General features: G+C 48.9%; 1 protein-coding gene and 1 long non-coding RNA gene across 4 annotated transcripts; one reads left to right on the top strand and one right to left on the bottom strand.

The window, feature by feature from the left end:
• Window positions 1-669: 669 nt before the first annotated feature.
• Window positions 670-1,626, top strand: LOC134164274 (uncharacterized). Its single transcript, XR_009965084.1, has 2 exons — window positions 670-846; window positions 1,322-1,626. It is a non-coding gene; the product is annotated as an uncharacterized LOC134164274 (long non-coding RNA).
• A 2,772-nt stretch (window positions 1,627-4,398) lies between these two features.
• Window positions 4,399-18,498, bottom strand: NRIP3 (nuclear receptor interacting protein 3). Of its 3 annotated transcripts, none has more exons than XM_062619823.1 (7): window positions 18,031-18,498; window positions 11,239-11,418; window positions 10,379-10,461; window positions 8,034-8,173; window positions 7,542-7,591; window positions 7,346-7,443; window positions 4,399-6,071 (listed from the first exon to the last, which is right to left on the bottom strand). In XM_062619823.1, exons 1-7 carry the CDS (start codon window positions 18,475-18,477, stop codon window positions 6,056-6,058), a joined length of 1,014 nt encoding a protein of 337 aa, XP_062475807.1. In that variant the 5' UTR covers window positions 18,478-18,498; the 3' UTR covers window positions 4,399-6,055. The 3 variants fall into 3 exon arrangements, with proteins under 3 accessions (XP_062475807.1, XP_062475806.1, XP_062475805.1); XM_062619822.1 differs by having other exon boundaries at window positions 4,399-6,068; window positions 7,542-7,594; window positions 18,031-18,493; XM_062619821.1 differs by having other exon boundaries at window positions 7,542-7,594; window positions 18,031-18,491.
• Between the last annotated feature and the right edge of the window lie 601 nt (window positions 18,499-19,099).

Raw genomic sequence — 19,099 nt, 5'->3', positions numbered from 1 at the left:
TAAATCCAGGGTGCTTTGTTTTCTGGATAAATCCTGGATAAATCCAAACTTTGTTTTCTGACCAGGGATTTTGAAGTGTTTTTTGGATTTGTGATCCAGAGAAGTCCAATGATTAACCCCCAATTAAATTTTTCTTTTCAAATTAATAGCCAGTGCTGTCTGATGTTGCACAGTTTCTCATACGAAGCCTGTTTGTCTTTGTTCTCCATGACTCGATGTGTTTTGCAGCCGTCAAGTGCCTGATCCCTTGCCATGCTCCGTCTGATCTGTTTGTGGAGGAACAGAGGACTGGGGTTTATAGCAACAGCTTAAAATATATTGGTTTTCTCATTGAGAAGGTAGGTCTCAATACTGCTCTTTCCCTTAAGCAGTACTTTTCAATACTGTCTCTGCCAGCAGTGCCACTGAGATGGTCCCCAGCTGGCAACAGCTGGAAAAACACAGTGACCAGCACAATGGGGTTGTAGGTGATATTGGTACTAGCCCTGCCTACCATTTCCTAACAGCAGAGAGAGTTTTTAGCTGGCTGGGTCCATGTTGCTCATCTCAGTCTTCCTGTCAGCCCCTTCTTAATGCTTCATCCCTTGGAAGGATGAATGTCACAACGTCACCCATGGGGCTGCTGCCCAGCAAGAGCATGGGGATGCTGCAAGCTGCAGCAGGCACAGGCCAGCACAGCCAACCCAGGTACAAACAGTGCAGCACTGCAGAAACCATGCTGTGGAGCACAGGGCTGGTAAAGACTGTGCCAACCCCACAGGCAGTGAACCTCCTGAAGACACCTCGAATTGGTAGTGGTTTCCTCAACTGCAGTTGCAGTATCTGCATGTCCATTGCAGGGAAGAGGTGGTTTTTCCTGGTTTTTGAGAAGGATATGTGAAAGGGGGTGAGCAGTAAGTCAGTGCTGACCCTGCCACTGCCCAGGGGAGACATGTGAACAGCACGGGTGAGACACACAGGGCTGAGCTCCCTATCTTTTAGGATGCTGGAATGTTTTACATTGAATGAGCGCATAGATCTGCATCTCTTCCCCTTGTGAGAGCCAAGATGCTTTTCTGGAGAGTCCAACCATGTCTCACAGTGGGGGCAGCCACTAGCCCGAGGCATCCATCCTGCCTCATTCAGAAGAAGGAAGAGAGAAAGTCCCTGCAGCATCCCTCCAACTAGTTTTCACTGCTGTGGCTTCCTGTTATTCCCAGACTCCTGGTATTTTTAGGTTGACTGTCTTCACACCCACTTTGAGAGTGATGAAGTCTCATCCTGGGGAAGTCATGGCAGCACCACCCTAGTAACAAAATCATTAAATCAATTGACTTTTCAGCAATGCCATCACTAGTGAAATGTCACTGATACCTACAGTGTAATCTCCAGAGTCTGTAGCCTTTCATCAGCGATGTGATTTTTAAGAGAAGGGGAGGAGGAGGAGGAGACTAGCGCATGGCTGAGCTAGCCCCAGCAGCACAAAGCCCATGAAAAGGGGAAAAAAGAAAACTCAGCTTATGAAAAGGATCAGACTTTAAACTAATGGAAAACCAGTGCCTCACCTCCATCTATTAAGTGAACAGATGATAAAGCAATACAGACCACAACTGATGTTTGCCCCATAAAATAAACCAAGCAAAGTACAGCCCTAAAATATGTTTATCTTGAAATAAGTCATCTAGTTATTTGCTTCTGAGACATACAAATCGGGCTTGTTTTCACAACATGTTGCGCATCGCATTATCATCAGCAAAACAGCAATAGAAAAGCCCATAAAAAGGACCTCCCTGGAGAACTATTAGATAACAGATTACCCTGCAGATATCTATGGAGAGACACCCCAGCGGGTCTCATCTAATCAGCTGCTCTACTGGCAGAGGCAAAGAAAAAATGTTGGTGGATCTCAGCAGGAAACAAAATGCATGTGAATAATGTTGCTGTAGGGCTAATTCTGGCAGCATCCTCTGACTTCCCACTTGGATGAGCAGTAAGTGCTGCTGTAGAGTGGCCAGCCCAGAAAGAGTTAAACTGGACAGTTGGTTCCATGGCGCTTGAACTGATGTGGAGAGGAAGGTGTTGGGATTAGGGGGAGAGGTCCACTCCACAGCCCCAGGGTGCTCCTCCTCTGCTACTGCCTGCCCATGTGGCCTCAAGTACCTCACTTACTGTCAATTATAGGAATGAACTGGGAGCCTGACAGCCACCCTCCACCAGCTGTCCAGATCTCTGAAGTTTTCAGAAAGCACTAATGTCTTAATCACGGAGGCCATCTTCATTGCAGGAGTCCAAGCAACAACACCTTGCAAGTTCCACCATATTTTGAAGCGCTGTGATGGACCAGATAAGGCTCCTGTTAATGTCTTCCTCTTTGTGTGCTTCAAATCTATTTTAGGCATGACCAAAATTAAGATGATTAACAGAGGGCTAAGGTGTGTTGTCCCACTGCACTTTGCTGACTACATTAGCAAACCTATACTGCTGGAGAGCCCTTTGGCCAAGGAGCAGCTGGCTCGCTCTCTTTTAGGCTGTTTGGGGTGGGGGGTTGCACTTGTCCTCACCTGCAAAATGTTTGTTTGCTGCATGACAGCATTCAACAGCTAGGGCATAAATCATTCAACAAAACCCTCCACTACCCTAGGGGCTTCTCATAACATGCTCTTACAGCTGTCTTTTTATCTCTCAAGTCCTTCTCATCCCAGATGGTTTCAGACACTGCCCTCTCCTCTGCCCACAGCCACCTGCCAAGAGGCAGCAGGTCTCTTGGCTGCGGGGACATGCCTGGGCTCCCTTGAAAACCATGTCGGCAATAGGTTGCCAAAGGTGCATAAGTACATGCCTGTGCTGGAGACAAGGAGGAGCAAGCACCCAGGGCTTGCTGAGCTGGTCTACAACATTCAGCCACTTTACCACTTACCTCTGCAGCCATGCAAGTGCTTGTGTTGATACAGAGTTCTGATGTTACTTCCCATGGTCTGTAATCCCTCTGGGCTGAGGGGAGTGCCTGTCTCTTAGGGCAGCTGTCCTGTCTTAGAGAGCATCTCGCTCGCAGGAGCCACCTCTGAAAGGCCACCAGCACGAGAGCTAGACCTGCTCTACGCAGAAGGGATGAAATTTTGCCCATTGATTTTTCATTTGTGTGTGCTAGGACTCTGCTCTCTTGCACAAGGATAGCCTGAGTAAGCCTAGAAACCTGCAGCAGTTCCGGGAAGCACAAGGAATTTTTTTGCCTGTACATTTATCCTCATTGTTTCTCCACATTATTGCTGGAGTCTGGTTTCTTTCTGTGTTCGGAGGAAGGCAGCCAAGTGCTGAGGAAAGCCACTTTCACTGGGCTTCAAGTATTGCTGCTCCATCAAAGGTTTTTGCTGTGGCCTTTGATTAAAAAAAAAAAAAAAAAGATAATTTGTCATTGGTAAGAGTGAGATCAACTACTGCTAAAGCACTCTGAGACACATCTGGGCAGAGACAGCAAGCCCCCTAAATCCATGTTCAGAGCTTTGGGGAAGACTGAAGCCTTAGGCTCCTGGTCCTCTGTTTTGTGCTCACATAAATACTGCACACATCCCTTACCTGCTTTTTGCTCTGGCCACTTTCTTTTCCTGCCTTCATAAAATTTACAGACACCTTCATATTCCCATACACTGGCTGGCACTGCCCTGGGTTGCTAGCCAAACACAGCAGGAACAAACTCAGCTTTCCAAAGGGTAAGACTCGAAGCAGCACAAGCAGGATCTCACACCTCCTTTGGAAGGCAGATGCATGGCAGCGAAAGGCTGGGATTTCAAATGCTCACATTTTACCACAATGGCACTTGGCCTGCCTGGTTAGCACATCTCCATTGACACTCTCTCTATACCATTTTCCAACAGAAACACAAAAGCATTGTGGAGTCCCACCAGGGTAAAGAGTGAAATGAGCTCCTGTTCTCAACAAAGAAATACACTGAAAACAAAAAACCCAGCATATTCAGGATCCAAGCAAATAAACAGCAATAACAATGTAACTTTATTTAGATTTAATTTGACATGTAGCACAGTAATAAGCACAGAAAGAAAGAAGTACCAAAATACCAAACTCATAGCATAGAAAATAATCCAATATATTTCATATTTAGAGAAATATTTCTACCACACATCAGTGGGACTGCCCTGGGCAGCCCAACTCTGTAAATATATATATGTATATATTCATATAACTGTGTTATATAAAATACTGTATATAGAGAAAGCACTGAAACTTATCACCAAAATAGAAAATAGCTCAAAGTACGGATAGTTCAGATTTGCTGCTCACACCCGATATTGGAAAGAAGTTCAAACCCACTGCAGGAGATAAAGCTGCAGCTTAAATGCCATGGCAGGCATGAGATGACATTCCTGGGCACAGACTGACTAATGGGGGCAGGAGACTGGCCGATGGCCATGAGGTGACAAGAGTTACTGGTCCTCACCCAGGACTGTCAAGACATCTCCTGAGTGGAAATGCCAGTGACGATGTTAGTGGTTGCAGCTGATGCTACGCACCACGGGACACCTGGGTGAGCAATGCATTAATGTATGGGGGGGGGGGCTTTAAGCACATGAGTGGCAGTGTGGATCCCATGGGAGACTTGACAGCCCAGCTGAGCCAAGCTACAGCCTGTGCCTGTGTGGGGCCAAAGGGCTTTTGATAAGGAAGAGCTGCTGGAGCAACGCTCCTGCAGTACACAGCTAGCCCTTGCAGATCTGGATGCAGCAGGACTGGCCATGGGCAGATACACATCATCGCAAGGATATTGTTCTGAGCTTTAAAGATGCCTCTTCAGCAGATGACAGTAATTAATTCACATTAGCCTTTAAAAATCTAGAAAGCTGCTTTTGTACCAGGCAAGGATCCCCCAGGCAATATGTTTGTTCTGGTCTGCAGGTGAACAGCACGTGAAGTAGCAACCCTACTGCTACATCACAGTAACATCAAGTTAAATGTCCTAGTAAAAGCTCCCACCTGCCCTGAGGGTGGCCAAGGTTAATGTTGTACTTAAGATCCCAGGAAATTTGTAAATAAATATAAAAAATATGGCATTTCTGGCAAGAACACTCAAATCCAACTAGAGTCAGCCTGCACCAGCACATAGCCCAGGTGCTGCTGGTGCTTCAGGTTGGGTGCTGGGCGAGCAGGCAGGCACCAGTCCTGGCAGCAGGGGAGAACCGAGGACACATTGGGGCCATTTGGTTCTGTACCTGCTGCTCTCTAGACAACATACTTTTGTGCTTAGTTGTTTCTTTTTGGCTCAATACAATGATGAACTGTCCCGACTGCTCCTGCTGGGAAGATGGCCAAGACCTGCCTGGAGGACCCCTCCTCAGGGGGTTTTGAACCCCAGCGAGGCAGTGCCATAATGGGCTGCCCCTTTGCTGCACCAACCCTGCAGCAGGCTGGGAACTATGGGAGATCACCCCAGGAGCCCTTCCAAACCCTGTTTCTGTGCTTCTGCCACACCACTGCAGGGAAGCCTATAATCCATTAATAATTCTGTAATTGCTCTTTCTCATCAAGCCAGCAGTTGCATCCCTAATTACATGGCAACAATACTATGCTAACAGGATGAGCTACAATTTCTAGGTGGTATTAGCATTCTTGTTTTACTCTGAGTAACTTCCTGGTAATGGCCATTTGAATGTGGCACTATCAATTAAGTGAATATAAATGCTTAGCCCCTGGAAAAATCATTAATAAAAATTTCATTCAGATAGCCTCTAATCACAGCTAAATACAATTACCCATACGAGGCCACTATAAAAAGTATTTTTCTCATCAGAAGAAGTTCATAAGGTTTTCTCAACTGTTTGTAATAAAGAGGATGCTATATAGAAAAGTCCGGAAAATAAGCACACGTTTGTCTCTCAAAACCCATAGATAAACATGACAATATCTCTAAATAACTGGCTACTGAACAGGATTTCATTTAGCTCTAGTCAAGCTGTAGCCTGGTATAAATGGTTTCAAAGCAGCACACTGCTGTTTCATCTGGAACAGCTGCACAAGACTTCTTTGATGTCAAGCTCTTGCATGGAGATGGTGTTTCAATTTCTCTTTACGCCTCCAAACTGCTGAAACAGGGAAAAAAAAAAAAAAGAAAAAAGACATTCAATAAAACAGACATTTTTCATGGGGAAAAAAAAAAACAAACAGCAAAATTAAAAATTTGGCCTTGAATGCAGTACCAAGAAATAATTCAGCACTGCAGTGATGACAGAGCTACACTATGCCTCTCACATCCCTTTTTCAAAGGAGAGAGGGACAGCACCCTGTGATTTTGCACTGCAGCACAGTCTCCCTATGGTGCTGTACCAAGCACTCCCTGTCTCACACACTGGCAGTACCCGTGGCTGGTGCCTGTCCTGGGCATGCAGTGGGTGCACATGCACTGTTGTCCTGACTCCCTGCACTAGCGTGCACATCCCTCCTGTAGTGTCCAAGGAGCATAAATACAATTACCTGAGGAAGGTCTGCTCCTTCCCTGCTCCTACCCAGGCTCCTGCAGCACAGGGGCTGCAGGATGTCAAAACTGAATGTGGCTGGTCATGACGGGCAGCTAAAGAAGGTGCTGCCCTGCATCATTTGCTAAAGATGCTTTGTTGTGCAGTGAGCAAACATGTTTTAAATGGCTGTGTCCATCCGTGAGCAACCACAAGTGCTGCCTGCAAAGCCAAAGAAGCACATAAGTGCAAATCCTCATCTCAGGGCTTAGTGAGAGGCAGGAGTCAGCCATACATCTCTTTTTCACGGTGCTCAGGGTGCAAGAGCCCTGTGCAGTGCCTGGAAGGAGGACTGCTGCCTGCCTGACTGCAGAGCCAGTCGTCACAAGCTACACACATTTAGGAGGTGCCAGAGAGGCACGAATGTGCACAGATTTCTCTTTCTGTAGGGAGATAAGGCTGAAACTGTCCCGTACATCAGGAGCAGGTGGCAGGAGTGCAGCCCCAGCGATGCTGGGGGAAGTGCCAACACTGTTACCTCCAGGCAGGATCTCTCTGTCTGCACTTTGCAAAACATTCATGTGGGTTGATCTGCCGTGCTCCATAAATGTTTTCCAGAAGAAGTTTTGTTTAGGAACACTCTCAGAGCAGCACTGATGGAGTTTTCCTGGTGACCTCCAAAAAGTACAATTCCTAAGATGTTTCCCTGTGTCTTTTCAGACACCGCCTTTGCCGGAACAAAAGCAGCAAAAGGTGCAAAAGGCTGCTGAAAAAGCCAGGGGCTCAGTTTCAAAACTCAATGAGCTGCTGAACTCTTGCTCGTCTGCAGTGAGGGTCTGGGGGCTCCTGTTCAGCCTTGGCAGGGGGCACTGCCATCCACATAGCTCACTCCCGAGACAACTTACTGCTCTCCCACCGCAACGTTGCCACTGCCAACAAACGGGATTTCTTCCCTGTCTGTCTTCCCCAGAATAAGATGGTGCTTCTCCATGTTTATGACACACTGTAGAGAATAGATGCTTTTAGGTAAGAGGGAAAACTGCAATTCACAGTGGTCCCAGCTCCCCCAGCATGGGTAAAAGCCTTGCTGTAAAACCCTACCTTCAGAGATTTCAGTGTTTGCAGCCCGAAGGAGAAGGGTTTCTCAGAGTCTTCTGAAAAACAGGAACATTTAAGTTTATACGTTCAAAATGCTTTCCCATGCTTTTTGTCAGTGACTCCCTCCTTCCTTCATGGTGGCTCTGCTAAACAGAACCCTGTTTATAAAGGGACTGAGTTACTCCAGAGGGGTACATGATCAAACAAGGACAAGTGGATATGCCTGTAGGGAGACATGGTGGTCTCTCCTCGCAGAGTGCAAGCCCGGTGCTGCCAGCACAGCCCTGTGAAAACAGCCATCCTCCCTCTCTCCATTTCTCCCTCCCTCCCTGCCTGTTTCTCTCCCACCCTCCTTCCATCTGAGGGGCCCTCAGGCGCTTGCGCTGCAGAAAATCAGTATTTCTATTTTAATTTCAACGTGTTTCTGAAGCTTCATTTTCCCCTGGGTAGGAGGGAGTAGAGCCCCAGCCACATGAGGAGCACACTCACACTCACCCACGACAATGGCACTGCACTCCACGGGAACCGCTCCCACCGTGATGGCGAGGCACTCGATCTGGCCGATCGCCCTCACCTCGTGTGGCAATGGAAGCATCTCATCTTCATCAGGGAGTTCTTTGAGATGCTCCTTTAGCCTGCACATTGAAAACACTTCTGATATGACATGGACATGGTTCAGCTGCTACAGCAAGGGACAAACAGGGTTTGGAAGTGCTCTTAGCTTGCTCATATTACCACGTCATTAACAGACAACCTGCTTCCTTGGCAGGTTGTCTGATGCTCTGCATACAGCCAACAGCCTACACACATGTCAGACCATAGCACGACCCACGACACAGACTTGGGGCTGTGTCAGCCCTTGCCCAAGCAGAGCTCCTTACTGGATTTTGCTTTTTACCTGAGGAATCTTTTTTCCTACATTTCCTCAAGACTTGGGGAAGCTGCTGATCCAAAATTGCTTCTAATGCAGTGCGGGTATAAGGAAGGGATACCATACCACCAACACCATGTCCCCCCCTCACAGCCAGGGCAGCATGCCCGAACCATGCTTGTTAGCAGGTGCTGCTGCTGGGTTTACTCAGAGGAAATAGGGACAGATCAATCATATTCAGCTCAAGACAAGAAAAAAGGGTGTCAGGGGTATCTCAGGCACAGTTGTTTCTTCTATCTATGCCCCATGAGCTAGTCTGACAACACTGATTAATTATTTAGCTTAAGTTTCTCTTTTGAACTGAACAAGAACCTAATGGAAAGGTATTTCAAGGCAGTGATCTCTCCTTTGGATAAAAGCTGTATTGCTTTTTGGCTATTGGAAGAACCTTTGTGCTGAGCTGCATTGCAGCAGTGAGTGTGTGTGTCTGCCCATCCACCCTGGGGGGACCAGCTTCCTGTAGTCTTTATTTCCCCCCATTTGTCCCCACCTCAGGGAAGAGGCCGTGACACTGGAGCCAGGACCTAAACAGTGCTCACGTACCACCTACACCCACTCCTCCACAGGGGATTTCTTACACTGCAAGCAACCTCCAAGCTCCCCCCCCTCCCCGATTTCCTCCAAGGTGAGGGGAAGAGCTTGAACCACACTGTGACAAGGTGCAGAGAGACTTTGCAAGAGAAGGGAGGAACTGATCCTGTGCCTTGGGCACATACCTGCTGCTTTTAGGTGCGGGGCCCCCAGAGACCCCAGCATCAGAGACCATCCCAGAGCTCCTGAGCCTCGGCTGCAGGCAGCAGCACCTGGCAAAGCCACTGTGAGGCCACCCCTGCCCTGGCAGGAGCTAGAGCACAACGGCCTAGCATGCCTCCGGCCGGCTGCTCTCCAGGCTGGATTTAAACAATGCTCGTGTTTTATCGCTGCCACACGCGAGAGACTGCGTTGAAGTAAAACATCCTGGAGCAGTGCCTGTTGTCGCACGGGACCTACCGCAGCCATGGCAGGGTGAGCCAGGCATCAAAGCCCTGGTTTTGACCCGCTTTGTTAATCTGACTTTATAGAGTCTGTCCCTGCAAACACAAGCAGCAAAGGAGCTGCAGGAAGCTGCCTGCAAGGCAGCCATGCCCGCTGCACACCTCAGCTGGCAGTGCGTGCAGCACAGCTCGTGACAAGTTTGCAGTAAGCACAGCCACCTTCCAGGCACTAGACACTGTTGTGCAAAGAAGTAATTACTGTCTGGGCAGAAAACAGGCACCATTAATCCAGGGCCATACAGTAGTGCTCAGGGAGCAACTGCGATTGCGTTTTCTGTAATCACTGCAAGTCAGTGATAAAAAGCAATGTTTCCATGTGAATAAAGTGCCAAAATCTCCCTGATACTCTGTGAGCTTATGCCTGATCCTGCTCCTCAGAGATCAGTGGGAGTTTTGCTGCAAATGGCAGCCAGCTCTCTAGCACTATGTACATACACGGCCCTTCAACTGGGAGAAATTTATCATTGGGAGAAGCATCAGACACCAGATTTCAAGCACATGCAAGCACACAACTGCACAGCTGCCCCGGGGACACTGAAGACAGGGGTGTAAGGGTTGGGCAGCTACTTCTTGAGGCACTGAATGACAGGCAGGCACTGAAAAGATGTAAATGCATCCAACCCTCTGAAAGGATTTACTCAAAGATGAATAGGTTGGCACAAGTGGCTTTCTTTTTCAGCTGCCTGCAAAGACATTTACGAATAAACCAGGATTTGGATGTAACGGGAAGCTCAGGGGCTTGCCCAGGCACAGCCCAAAGCACTCCTTCCAGAATGGTCATTGCTGGTGAGAGCAAAGCCCCAGCCACGGGAGAACTGCCTGTGCTGCCAGGTGCCATGAGTTCCCACAGAAGAGAAATCCAGCTGGATATTTACCCTAGCCTGTCCAGGCAAGAAGACGACATGAGGTTGTGCTGTGAGCCAGTGTCCACCACGGCCTTCAGCTCCTTCCCCGCACACTGCAAGAGCAAGCAGAGATGGGAGATAATGCATAGGATGCGGGCTGAGCACAGGGTATCTGGGATCTCTGCTGCACACACACCAGTGTCTGCTGAAATGCCAACATCTTGTGGCAGCCCATCTCCACTCCACCACACATTCGGTGCCCACAGGGTATCACCTCATCCACTCCAGGCACCCAAGAGATGTCTCTTAAGCTGCTTTTTGAATAAGGTAGTGCTACTAAACAACATGGTGTTGGGTCCTGATCCCTTCCCAGCAGCAGAAGGGGCAGCCCCAGGCAGGGGGAGATATTGTGGAGTGCAGAAAATACAAAGGAGAGCGGGGGTAAGGAGGAGAAATATGAAATTACTCCTGGGAAAAGCAAAGAGGAATGGCGCTTGAAGAAAACAAATTGGCTGTGAGCACAGGGATTCACTGTCAATAATTACTCCTCAACATTTCAGCATGTTGCCCCAGCCTGGCTACTCCCTCTGCCCTGATGTCCAAGGGAAGACGTCCATTAGACCAGTTTTCCCTGTGCTACCCAGGTGGGTGTCTGTGCCTCAGCAGCCCTGAACCACAGAGGGAGAGCACCCACACAGCTGTGACAACCCTGATGGAGGGCAACCCTGACTGGGAAACACAGCACCATAGAATCACAAAATGATTTGGCTCGACAGGGACCTTGAAGACCATCCGGTTCCAGCCCCTGCCGCAGGAGGGAAAAGTTGAGAATGAGAGCACAGCAATAAACCTGGCAGGTGGGGAAAGGGTGTCTGGGGAGGGACTATTACCTGGCAGCTCACCACTATGAGCTCCTCGTCCTCGGTTTTCCCTGAGCTGCCCCCTTTGGTGTGGTTCAGCTTGTTGGTCTGCGCTGAGGTATCACTCTTTGGAGCCCAGCTGCTGCGGCTGCTTCGTAACTTTGATAGATTTGTCTCCATGAGGCGCTTCTGCAGGATATTATGTGGTTGCTTTAAGAAACAAACACACAGAGAAGAGCAGGGTGAAGTCAGAGGAAAGCCACAAAGTGACCTGCATTGCCAGACTGCTTGTGGGGCCCCTGGGCCAGTGCTGTGCCTATGGGAGGGTTGCCCTAAAGTCTCCCTGCTGCCCAGACTACATTTACTCTTCCTAGACTACATCTGTGTGCTCTCCTGCCAGCTCTGCCTTACCTGGCTTTGACTAAAGGGAACTGCTTCATATTGGCGAGGGAATAATCCATTCAGAATATTAACTAGAATTTGGAGGGATGCCTTTCCTTTTCCAAACTCAAGGTTTGATTTCTACATGAAATCAAAGGCCAAATCAGGCTCTTCCAAGTGGTGTTTCAGCCTAAACAGCTGTAATTGCCTATCATCTGTTGATAAAGACATGGAGAATCCTACAGTGATGTGAAAAGCTAAGAGATAACAAACTGCCATTCCACCCAAGTATGGAAAACGTGTGTGGACTTACTGAATGAACGCAGATGCTTACATTGAGCACTGGTATTGCTGGCATAGGAATTACTTGTGTCCAGCCTCCACCTCTGGCAATGCTTTCGGTGTGAATTCACCCAGAATTTAAGAAGCTGATTTGTCTGTGCATTGGCTCTTTACAGGTGCACGTGAACAAGGCACAGCTCCAAGAAGAGAGCTACAGATGGTGTCTTCTGTCAGATCTGGTCAGAATTCGGTCTCGAATTGCCCTGCATCCCTCTCCAATCCCCCACCCCCATTTGTATTTAGCTGCTAAGGGTGAGTAAGTGGGCCCAATCCTGAGTGACATGCCATGAGAGGGAAAGGAGAGGAGAGGAAGGGGGTAAGATCAGCCAAGGTAGGTAGGTATTCTCCCAGGAACGCCCAGCAGTTCATGTGGCTGCTTCTCACTTTCTCTGTGAGAAGCACGTTGCCTCTCAAAATCTCCTCCAACTGCTTTCCCAAAAGCCTTTTTATGTTCAGTGTTTGTCATGGATGAATGCACGTACTGCGCTGGAGGTGAAATGACTGCTTGATTATCTGCTCATTTCTCTGCCTGGCTAATCTCATACACACACCCCATTACTGCCCTTTCCTTCCAATACTCATTTGTCCACAACGAGACCTTCTTACGGGCTTATTCCTGAATTTTTGCATCCATATTAAATATGCCCATGTCCTGTGTATCTGCAGGGGCATCTGAACCACCAAACTTCTTCATCCTGAGGGAATTTCAGTGGGATGAGGATAACTTTGAAAACCTCAGACCATGGCTCCCTGAGGTGGCCAGCCTGCACCTCTGTGTGCAGTGCGGTGCCTCATCTTTAAAAGAATCTGTGTGGCACATTAAATAGCAGCACTTACAGCAGGCTAATGCAACTTGGCATCATCCTAAAATAACTGCAACCACGTTAGTGCTTCAGATCCTGCTGTAGGCGTAACACGGGCGGTTAAGCTGGACCTGACTGATCAGATTGGGTAGATGCAGCCAACATCAGTGGTCACCAGGACACACAATCTTCTTTTTTCCCCACTTTTCACCATTCTTACTTCTGCATAAAACCTGCGGCTTGAAAGGAAATAGAGTTTGATGACCATTTTCAGTCACAGGTGCTATGTGTGACCAGCATGCCAGAGAGCACGTCCTGTGTAAAGATGGTAACGTAGCCACACTCCCAGCACCAGGAAGAGATCAGATCCGACACTGTCTTGCCTCCTTCACGTACAAAGAGCAACAAAGCTCCAGCACTTCTCTGGCGACCGCTGCCTTCCCACTGAGACTGAACAGCAGAAACCAGTATCAGTTAAGTAGATTAAAGGCAGGCACACTGGCTCCACAGTGGACCCTGTGCTGAGGGACAAGCAAATCACTTTAGAAGCGAGGACTCCACAGCATGAGGCAGAGGCTGTAGGTGCACAGTCAGCATTGTAATCCACCTCAAGGCTCCTCACCTACGCAAAAATGCTTAGGACTGCTGACAGCGTGTGACATGTCCTTCTCACCCTTTGTGTTTGCCTGAAACTGAGGCACACATCTGGAGGAATAATTCTTCATCAAAAAAACCCAGAGTACGGGATAGGGACTGGGGAAGCAGATGGGTGAAGTTCCCAGCTGGCCAGAAGGCAGCCAGTCATGTAGTGGTCACCTCCCTCATACCCAGCCCTGCTGAGCTAGGACCCATTTCTGAATGGCATCATCAAGGGCAGTCTGGGTGCTCTTCTGGTCTGATGGGCTTCAATCACATTGCCAGACACCTGTGAAAGGACAAGCTGGAGAAGAGCAAGTCACTAGCACACACATCATTGCTATTTGATCTGTCACCTGCCCTTGATTTAAACCTAAATGTTTTTTACTACATGTTCCCCTATGGGTTGTTAACCAGTTACATATGTGGATATCCTCAGGCCCTGGTTTTATGAATCCTATATGGGACACATCACTGAAAGAAAAAAGTCCAGCACTCCGCAAATGTGAGTTACCACAATGGGATTGTCTTTTCTTGACACTTTCTCTTCTGAAAACCACAGCAAATCCTGCCTGTGGGGGGACAAATGTTGCTTATGTGGTGCTCCGGTACAAAAATAATCCAGCAAGAGGGGGCTAAAAAGGTTCCCTGAAGCACCATCCTGTCTCAGGCTATTAATTACTTTGCTTTAACTTGTATTTCCCTCAACTCTCATGTGCAACAGAGTGAGGGATGTTAGTCACGGAGATGACTCAAGTGATGGATACGTACTCACTGAACAGATAATGTGCCAGGGGACATTTACAAGCACACATTTTGCTGGAAAGCTACAAGCAGACCACAGCTGGGAGGGGGGGAAAGGAGGAAAACTGTCCTGTGACTGCGATGGGGAAGGCAGATGTGATCTCCATCTGGCATGGGCTGGCCACAGAGCCAGGACCAGTGCTTGAAGTAACCTGGATTACCTGGCATTTTCTTCCTGTGCACTGCACCAAACTGTCCAGTCTTCTAAAACAAATAGAATGTTACATTCCATTGTGTGAGTGCAAAACAAATAAGTTATTTCCTAGCATCATTCAGCACAATGCAAATACAACCAGGACTTTCATCATAAGGGGTCTCCCTTTCCATCCCTGAGACTTTGCAAAAACCTGTAATCCCCTGAAAAAGTCACCATAAGAGACTGAAAGGAGCGGACAACAACTACTGCTGAACCCAATTACCACTGTCTGTCAAACCCACAAGTAACTCCGTGCTGTTTCATTCCTCTAATTTATCAGGAAGCGCATCACTGCAGCTTGCAGCATCCTTCTTGCTGGAAGGCTTCCAATTGTTTTGGCTTCTGGATCTGGGGATAAAGAAACCCATCAATAACAGTTTTAGTCAGGTGCAGGTGAAAGCCAGGGAAGGTGCCAGCTCCTCCCCTCCCCAAACCCATGTTGAGAGGTTTGTGCTCTCTTCTGTACCTCGACAGTAGGAAAAAGGAGTTTTAACGCACCAGTGGAGCCCATCCCAAGAAATGATTAATTACTCTCTCTTCTTCCCATTCTTCATCCAAATTCACCTCTTCCACAAGCAGCCCATGTTTGCGTGCTGTCAGCCCCTCACGCAGGGGGACAAGATGGGACAGGAGATGCCCCCTGCTGTTCAGCACCCCCTTGGGTGCCCAGGCAGCTGCCAGGTTCTCAAAATCTTTTTGTTGTCATTTGTTTCTATTTATAACTTTACTTCCCAGCTTGTAAAGCGATGGGGGATTGTTCCAGGGAAAGCCCCCCCAGCCAGTCTGGCAGCTCTCGGGTTGAGGGTGAAGTGTCAGAGCATAAGGAGGAGCTGCCAACAGCCAACACATCCTGCCCAAGGGGTCTGGGGTCACAGTTACAGTGCCAGGAAGACCAAATCCCACCTAACCACCATCCTGTGCCAGTTGTCTGGGCTTCAGGGAGGAGGCTGGCAGTGAGGCACCAAAACAGAACCATTTCTGCTCTGTACATCTAGCCCTACATTTGCCAAATCCAGTGTATGCTATGCTATAGTTTGGTCTTATCTTAGGCTAACTGGAATACATATAGGGAGCAAGGAACTAGAAGAGCTCTGTCCAACCCAGAACAATGCACTGAAAACTACCTGCCTATATGGGGCATCACCAGGACAGATGCTTCAAGAGAGGAATAAAGGCACAGAAGGTGGGGACACCAGCACAGCCACCACAGTGACCTGCTGCCTCCTCACTGTGCACAGCACTCCCTGCACTGCTGCCACAAAGAAAGGGATTTCTCCCTAGATTGGAGCGGTCACTGCCAGCTGTCACCCTGACAGATGAGACCTGTCCTCACCTGTCCCTGTCTCTGGAAGCTGTTACCTCCTCTCTTCCCTAAGAGAGGTCACTGGAAAACCCCCATGGGAAACCCTGCATCAGTAACACCAATCACATCAAAAGCCCTTCACCCACGTCACCACAGCTGTCATACAGCTTTATACATGAAAACGTGCTGCTCTGATAGCAGGTGTGCAGGTACTCACAGGAAAGACATGCAGACACTCTGGACAAAGACCCCTGATGCCCAGGGCCTCCAGACCACGCAGCTGAAAGCCTCTGGTTTGGGACCATGCCAAGGTGGAGTCCCACATTTGGAGGCTCTTGGTGCTTCTCCAGTCTCAGAGATGCACAACCTCCCACTCATCCTGGGGAAAACTCTGACTTCCAGTTAGTCATGGCACCAGGACCCACACGGTGGGTCGTCTTGAGGCAATGCTCATCATTGTCCTGCCCACGTGGAGCATGAGCATAGAAGTGCTGGCAGTGTGGCTCAGCTGCAACACGACCCACTGCAACAACTCTGGAATTCATGGCATCACCTCTGGGGCTGGGGGAATGGGCTAGTATTGTCACTTTGGGGGCTCCCCATGCATCCCATGATGGGGAGCATCGTGCCCCCTCCCAGGGGCAGGAGGCTGTAGCCAAGCTGAGCCCTTGGTGTGCCCACTGTCCCATCACCCCTTACTGTGGTATAGGACAAGAAGGGTTCTGCAGTGGGGTGGCCTGTACCAGCTTGGTTCTCACCCCATCCCTGGCCAGAGAAGCACCACCTGCCGGGCAGGCAGCGTGCCTCTGCCACGCTGCACCTCCTTGTTGTCCCTGGATCAGGAGCTGAGGACTCCCCAGGGCCCCTGCACCTCCCTGGAGAGGACACCCTCCCCACCCCCACCGCCACCCCACAGACCCTCCTGGCAGGGGCTGTGGTTGCAGCAGGTATGATGCTGCAGGCACAGCTCGGATAGTGCGGGCACGGGAGGAAACCTCGATGACCTTCCCATGAACAGGGCCGTCACGAGGAGCCTTGTGCTCTGCCTCTGCCACCAGCACCAAACCTGGTCCTCACTGCCACAGGGACAAGGGCTTCATTGCTCAGTGCCCCTGGCTCCTGCTACCTGTTGCCCCTCTGCTCTGCAGAGCAGAACCCCCAGTCCTCAGGGCTCCAACCCTGCACACTGTGGGTCACTGAACCACGGCATGTTATTTAGACTATTAGAATAGTAATAACGCCACCATCACACTCTGAACAGCACTTTGTAGCTCACAAGTAGAGAGTTGGCATTCATGGTGACCAGGAACACTCCCTTTGAGCCCTTCCCTGGGCAGGAGCTTCACTCCCTACAACTGCAAAACATTTGCAATGTCAAAACCAATCAATCACCTCCAAGTGCACTGCAGAGAACAGCCAATTCATTGCACTTAGCCAGGCAGAGCCAAGCCTAGCCCAGCTGAGCAGGAAGGCTGTGACAGAACAGAAATATACCACTAAAAATAAGAAGATTCACTTTTTTCCAATGAACCTGTATGAAGTATTGAGCAAATCAAATACTGTGTGTTACGAGGTGCAAGAATTTTGCAACAATTGGAAAAAAAAAACAAAAACACAAAGGAGCTTTCCTGGGCAGGATGTGTTTTCTGAATTTTGCTCCTTACATCAAAACTTTTGGTATTACATTGAAGTATCATTTGCCATTAGAGAAAGCTCAAACATTTGCACAGGTGAGCATTTAGAAATGCTCTCCAGCCCTAGGACATGATGAAGAATATCACGTAGAACATCATATGTCAGCTACAGGATCACATGGACCATTGTATATGTAAGTATTTAAAACCTAGAATTATGTATCTTCATTTGAAACCCCCAAATACACATCAGCCTTTATCAAAGTGTAATCTTAGCAGGTTCACATTTTGAAGTACTAGTGACTGCACTTTACTGGATCTTTTCTGATTATATGTTGCATGTACATATGCATCACAGGCAAACATATGTGTATAGATGTATGTATTACATGAAGCCATTTTGATTTACTCTGATTCAGAGAGAATTTTGTACTGAAAACAGTACCCCATTTTCGTGTAAATGGGATAAAAGAATTAAAAGCTCTCAGACCCAAGTGTCAGCCATCTGAAAGCGCCTCCCGTCAAAAAGCATCCTGGTGATAACTAGTGTCGTATTTCTACTCCCTTCCTTTTACATAGAAAAGCCTCATTTCTCTTTTATCAATTTCCACAAACAATCAACTTCTCCTCCTGACAGAAAAACACCACAAAGATAACAAAACACAGACATTGCCCTACCCGCTTCTTAAGCCTCTTTCCAGCAAACACAATAGAAAGCCTTACAGTATCTTTGGAAGTGCCCAGCTTCTTCAGCCCATCCAGAGGGAGGAGATCTGCAGAATCCTTGTGAATAAACTGAACCGCCTGCTTCACCCTCCTCTGCTGCCGGAGAGATGCCGCTTCCCTGATCTCCACTTCTTTCCTGCTCGGCTCTGTCAGGATACCCGAGTAAAACATCTTTCCGCCCGCGTACAGCTCACTTCCCGAGGACGTGCCTCTCACAGAGACGGAGCTGGGGAGATGCTCTGTCGCCTGCGCTTTATAACCAGAGCCTGGTGACGTCTGGAGACCCGCAGGTACTTCCAGCCAGCGCAGCCGAGTAAAGGAGGGGGTGGGCTCGTTGCTATAGGTCGCACAAACAACGGCGGGTAAGCTCAGGCTCGGTCTGACGAATAAATCAGAGCCGCTCCTCTCCACTGCCTCTCCTGAAGTGAGATCAGCCGCAGGCATCCAACAGCTCTCAAAGCCCCCAGCAGCCTCACTGGCAGGAAAGACAATGCTGGAGCGCTGGAGCAGACAGCCCCAGGGACCAGCACACCTCCCAGCCAGCCTCTGCAGGCACAGCTTCTTTGGGTCTGGACAGGGAGTCCGGACTGGGTGTCACAGGAGGTGATGGCTGCCCGGCGGTCCTGGATGCTGCTGCCCCACAGGCCTGGGGTGATGCAGCCCCACACAGACTGTGCATCTGGCCACACTGGGGTTTGCTACCTTATGCTTGGGTACAGCAGGGTTAGGGAGGGCTCTGGATGCCACTGGCCTCACCAAAGCGTTGCAGGCACCAATCTGCATGTCACTGTCTACTCAAGTCCACAGGAAGGGTAAGGACTGCCACAAAAATTCTCCCAGCCAAACTGGGGCACCCCAGATGTGGTTTTACACAGGGTTTCTACACCCATCAAACATCCAGGTACAGCACAATTTGACTGATCACTGTCATCCACACTATTGATTACTAACCAGAGTAAAACTTCGCAAAGCAGCTACAGTTTTGTGGCATTCTTGCTGTTTCTCTACTGATCCAGGTGACACTGGAGTCAGTCTTGTTATAGTTACTTATCTCTGATCTCAGGCA

This window comes from Pezoporus occidentalis, unplaced genomic scaffold (genome assembly GCF_034315485.1).
Source record: "Pezoporus occidentalis ecotype Australia unplaced genomic scaffold, CSIRO_AGI_Poc_V1 ctg214, whole genome shotgun sequence".
Classification (NCBI taxonomy): Eukaryota; Metazoa; Chordata; class Aves; order Psittaciformes; family Psittacidae; genus Pezoporus; species Pezoporus occidentalis.
The sequence above is the reverse complement of the archived record's forward strand: the minus strand, read 5'-3'. Positions and strand labels throughout refer to the sequence as shown.

Bases quoted from the DNA above. Each gene is read 5' to 3' on its own strand.
- NRIP3 (XM_062619821.1), bottom strand. From the start codon at position 18,477: ATGCCTGCGGCTGATCTCACTTCAGGAGAGGCAGTGGAGAGGAGCGGC. The intron at 10,462-11,238 runs GTAATAGTCCCT...TTGCTCTTGCAG, and splicing joins TCATAGTGGTGAGCTGCCAG to TGTGCGGGGAAGGAGCTGAA. The intron at 8,174-10,378 runs GTAAATATCCAG...TTCAATGTGCAG, and splicing joins TCTTGCCTGGACAGGCTAGG to GCTAAAGGAGCATCTCAAAG.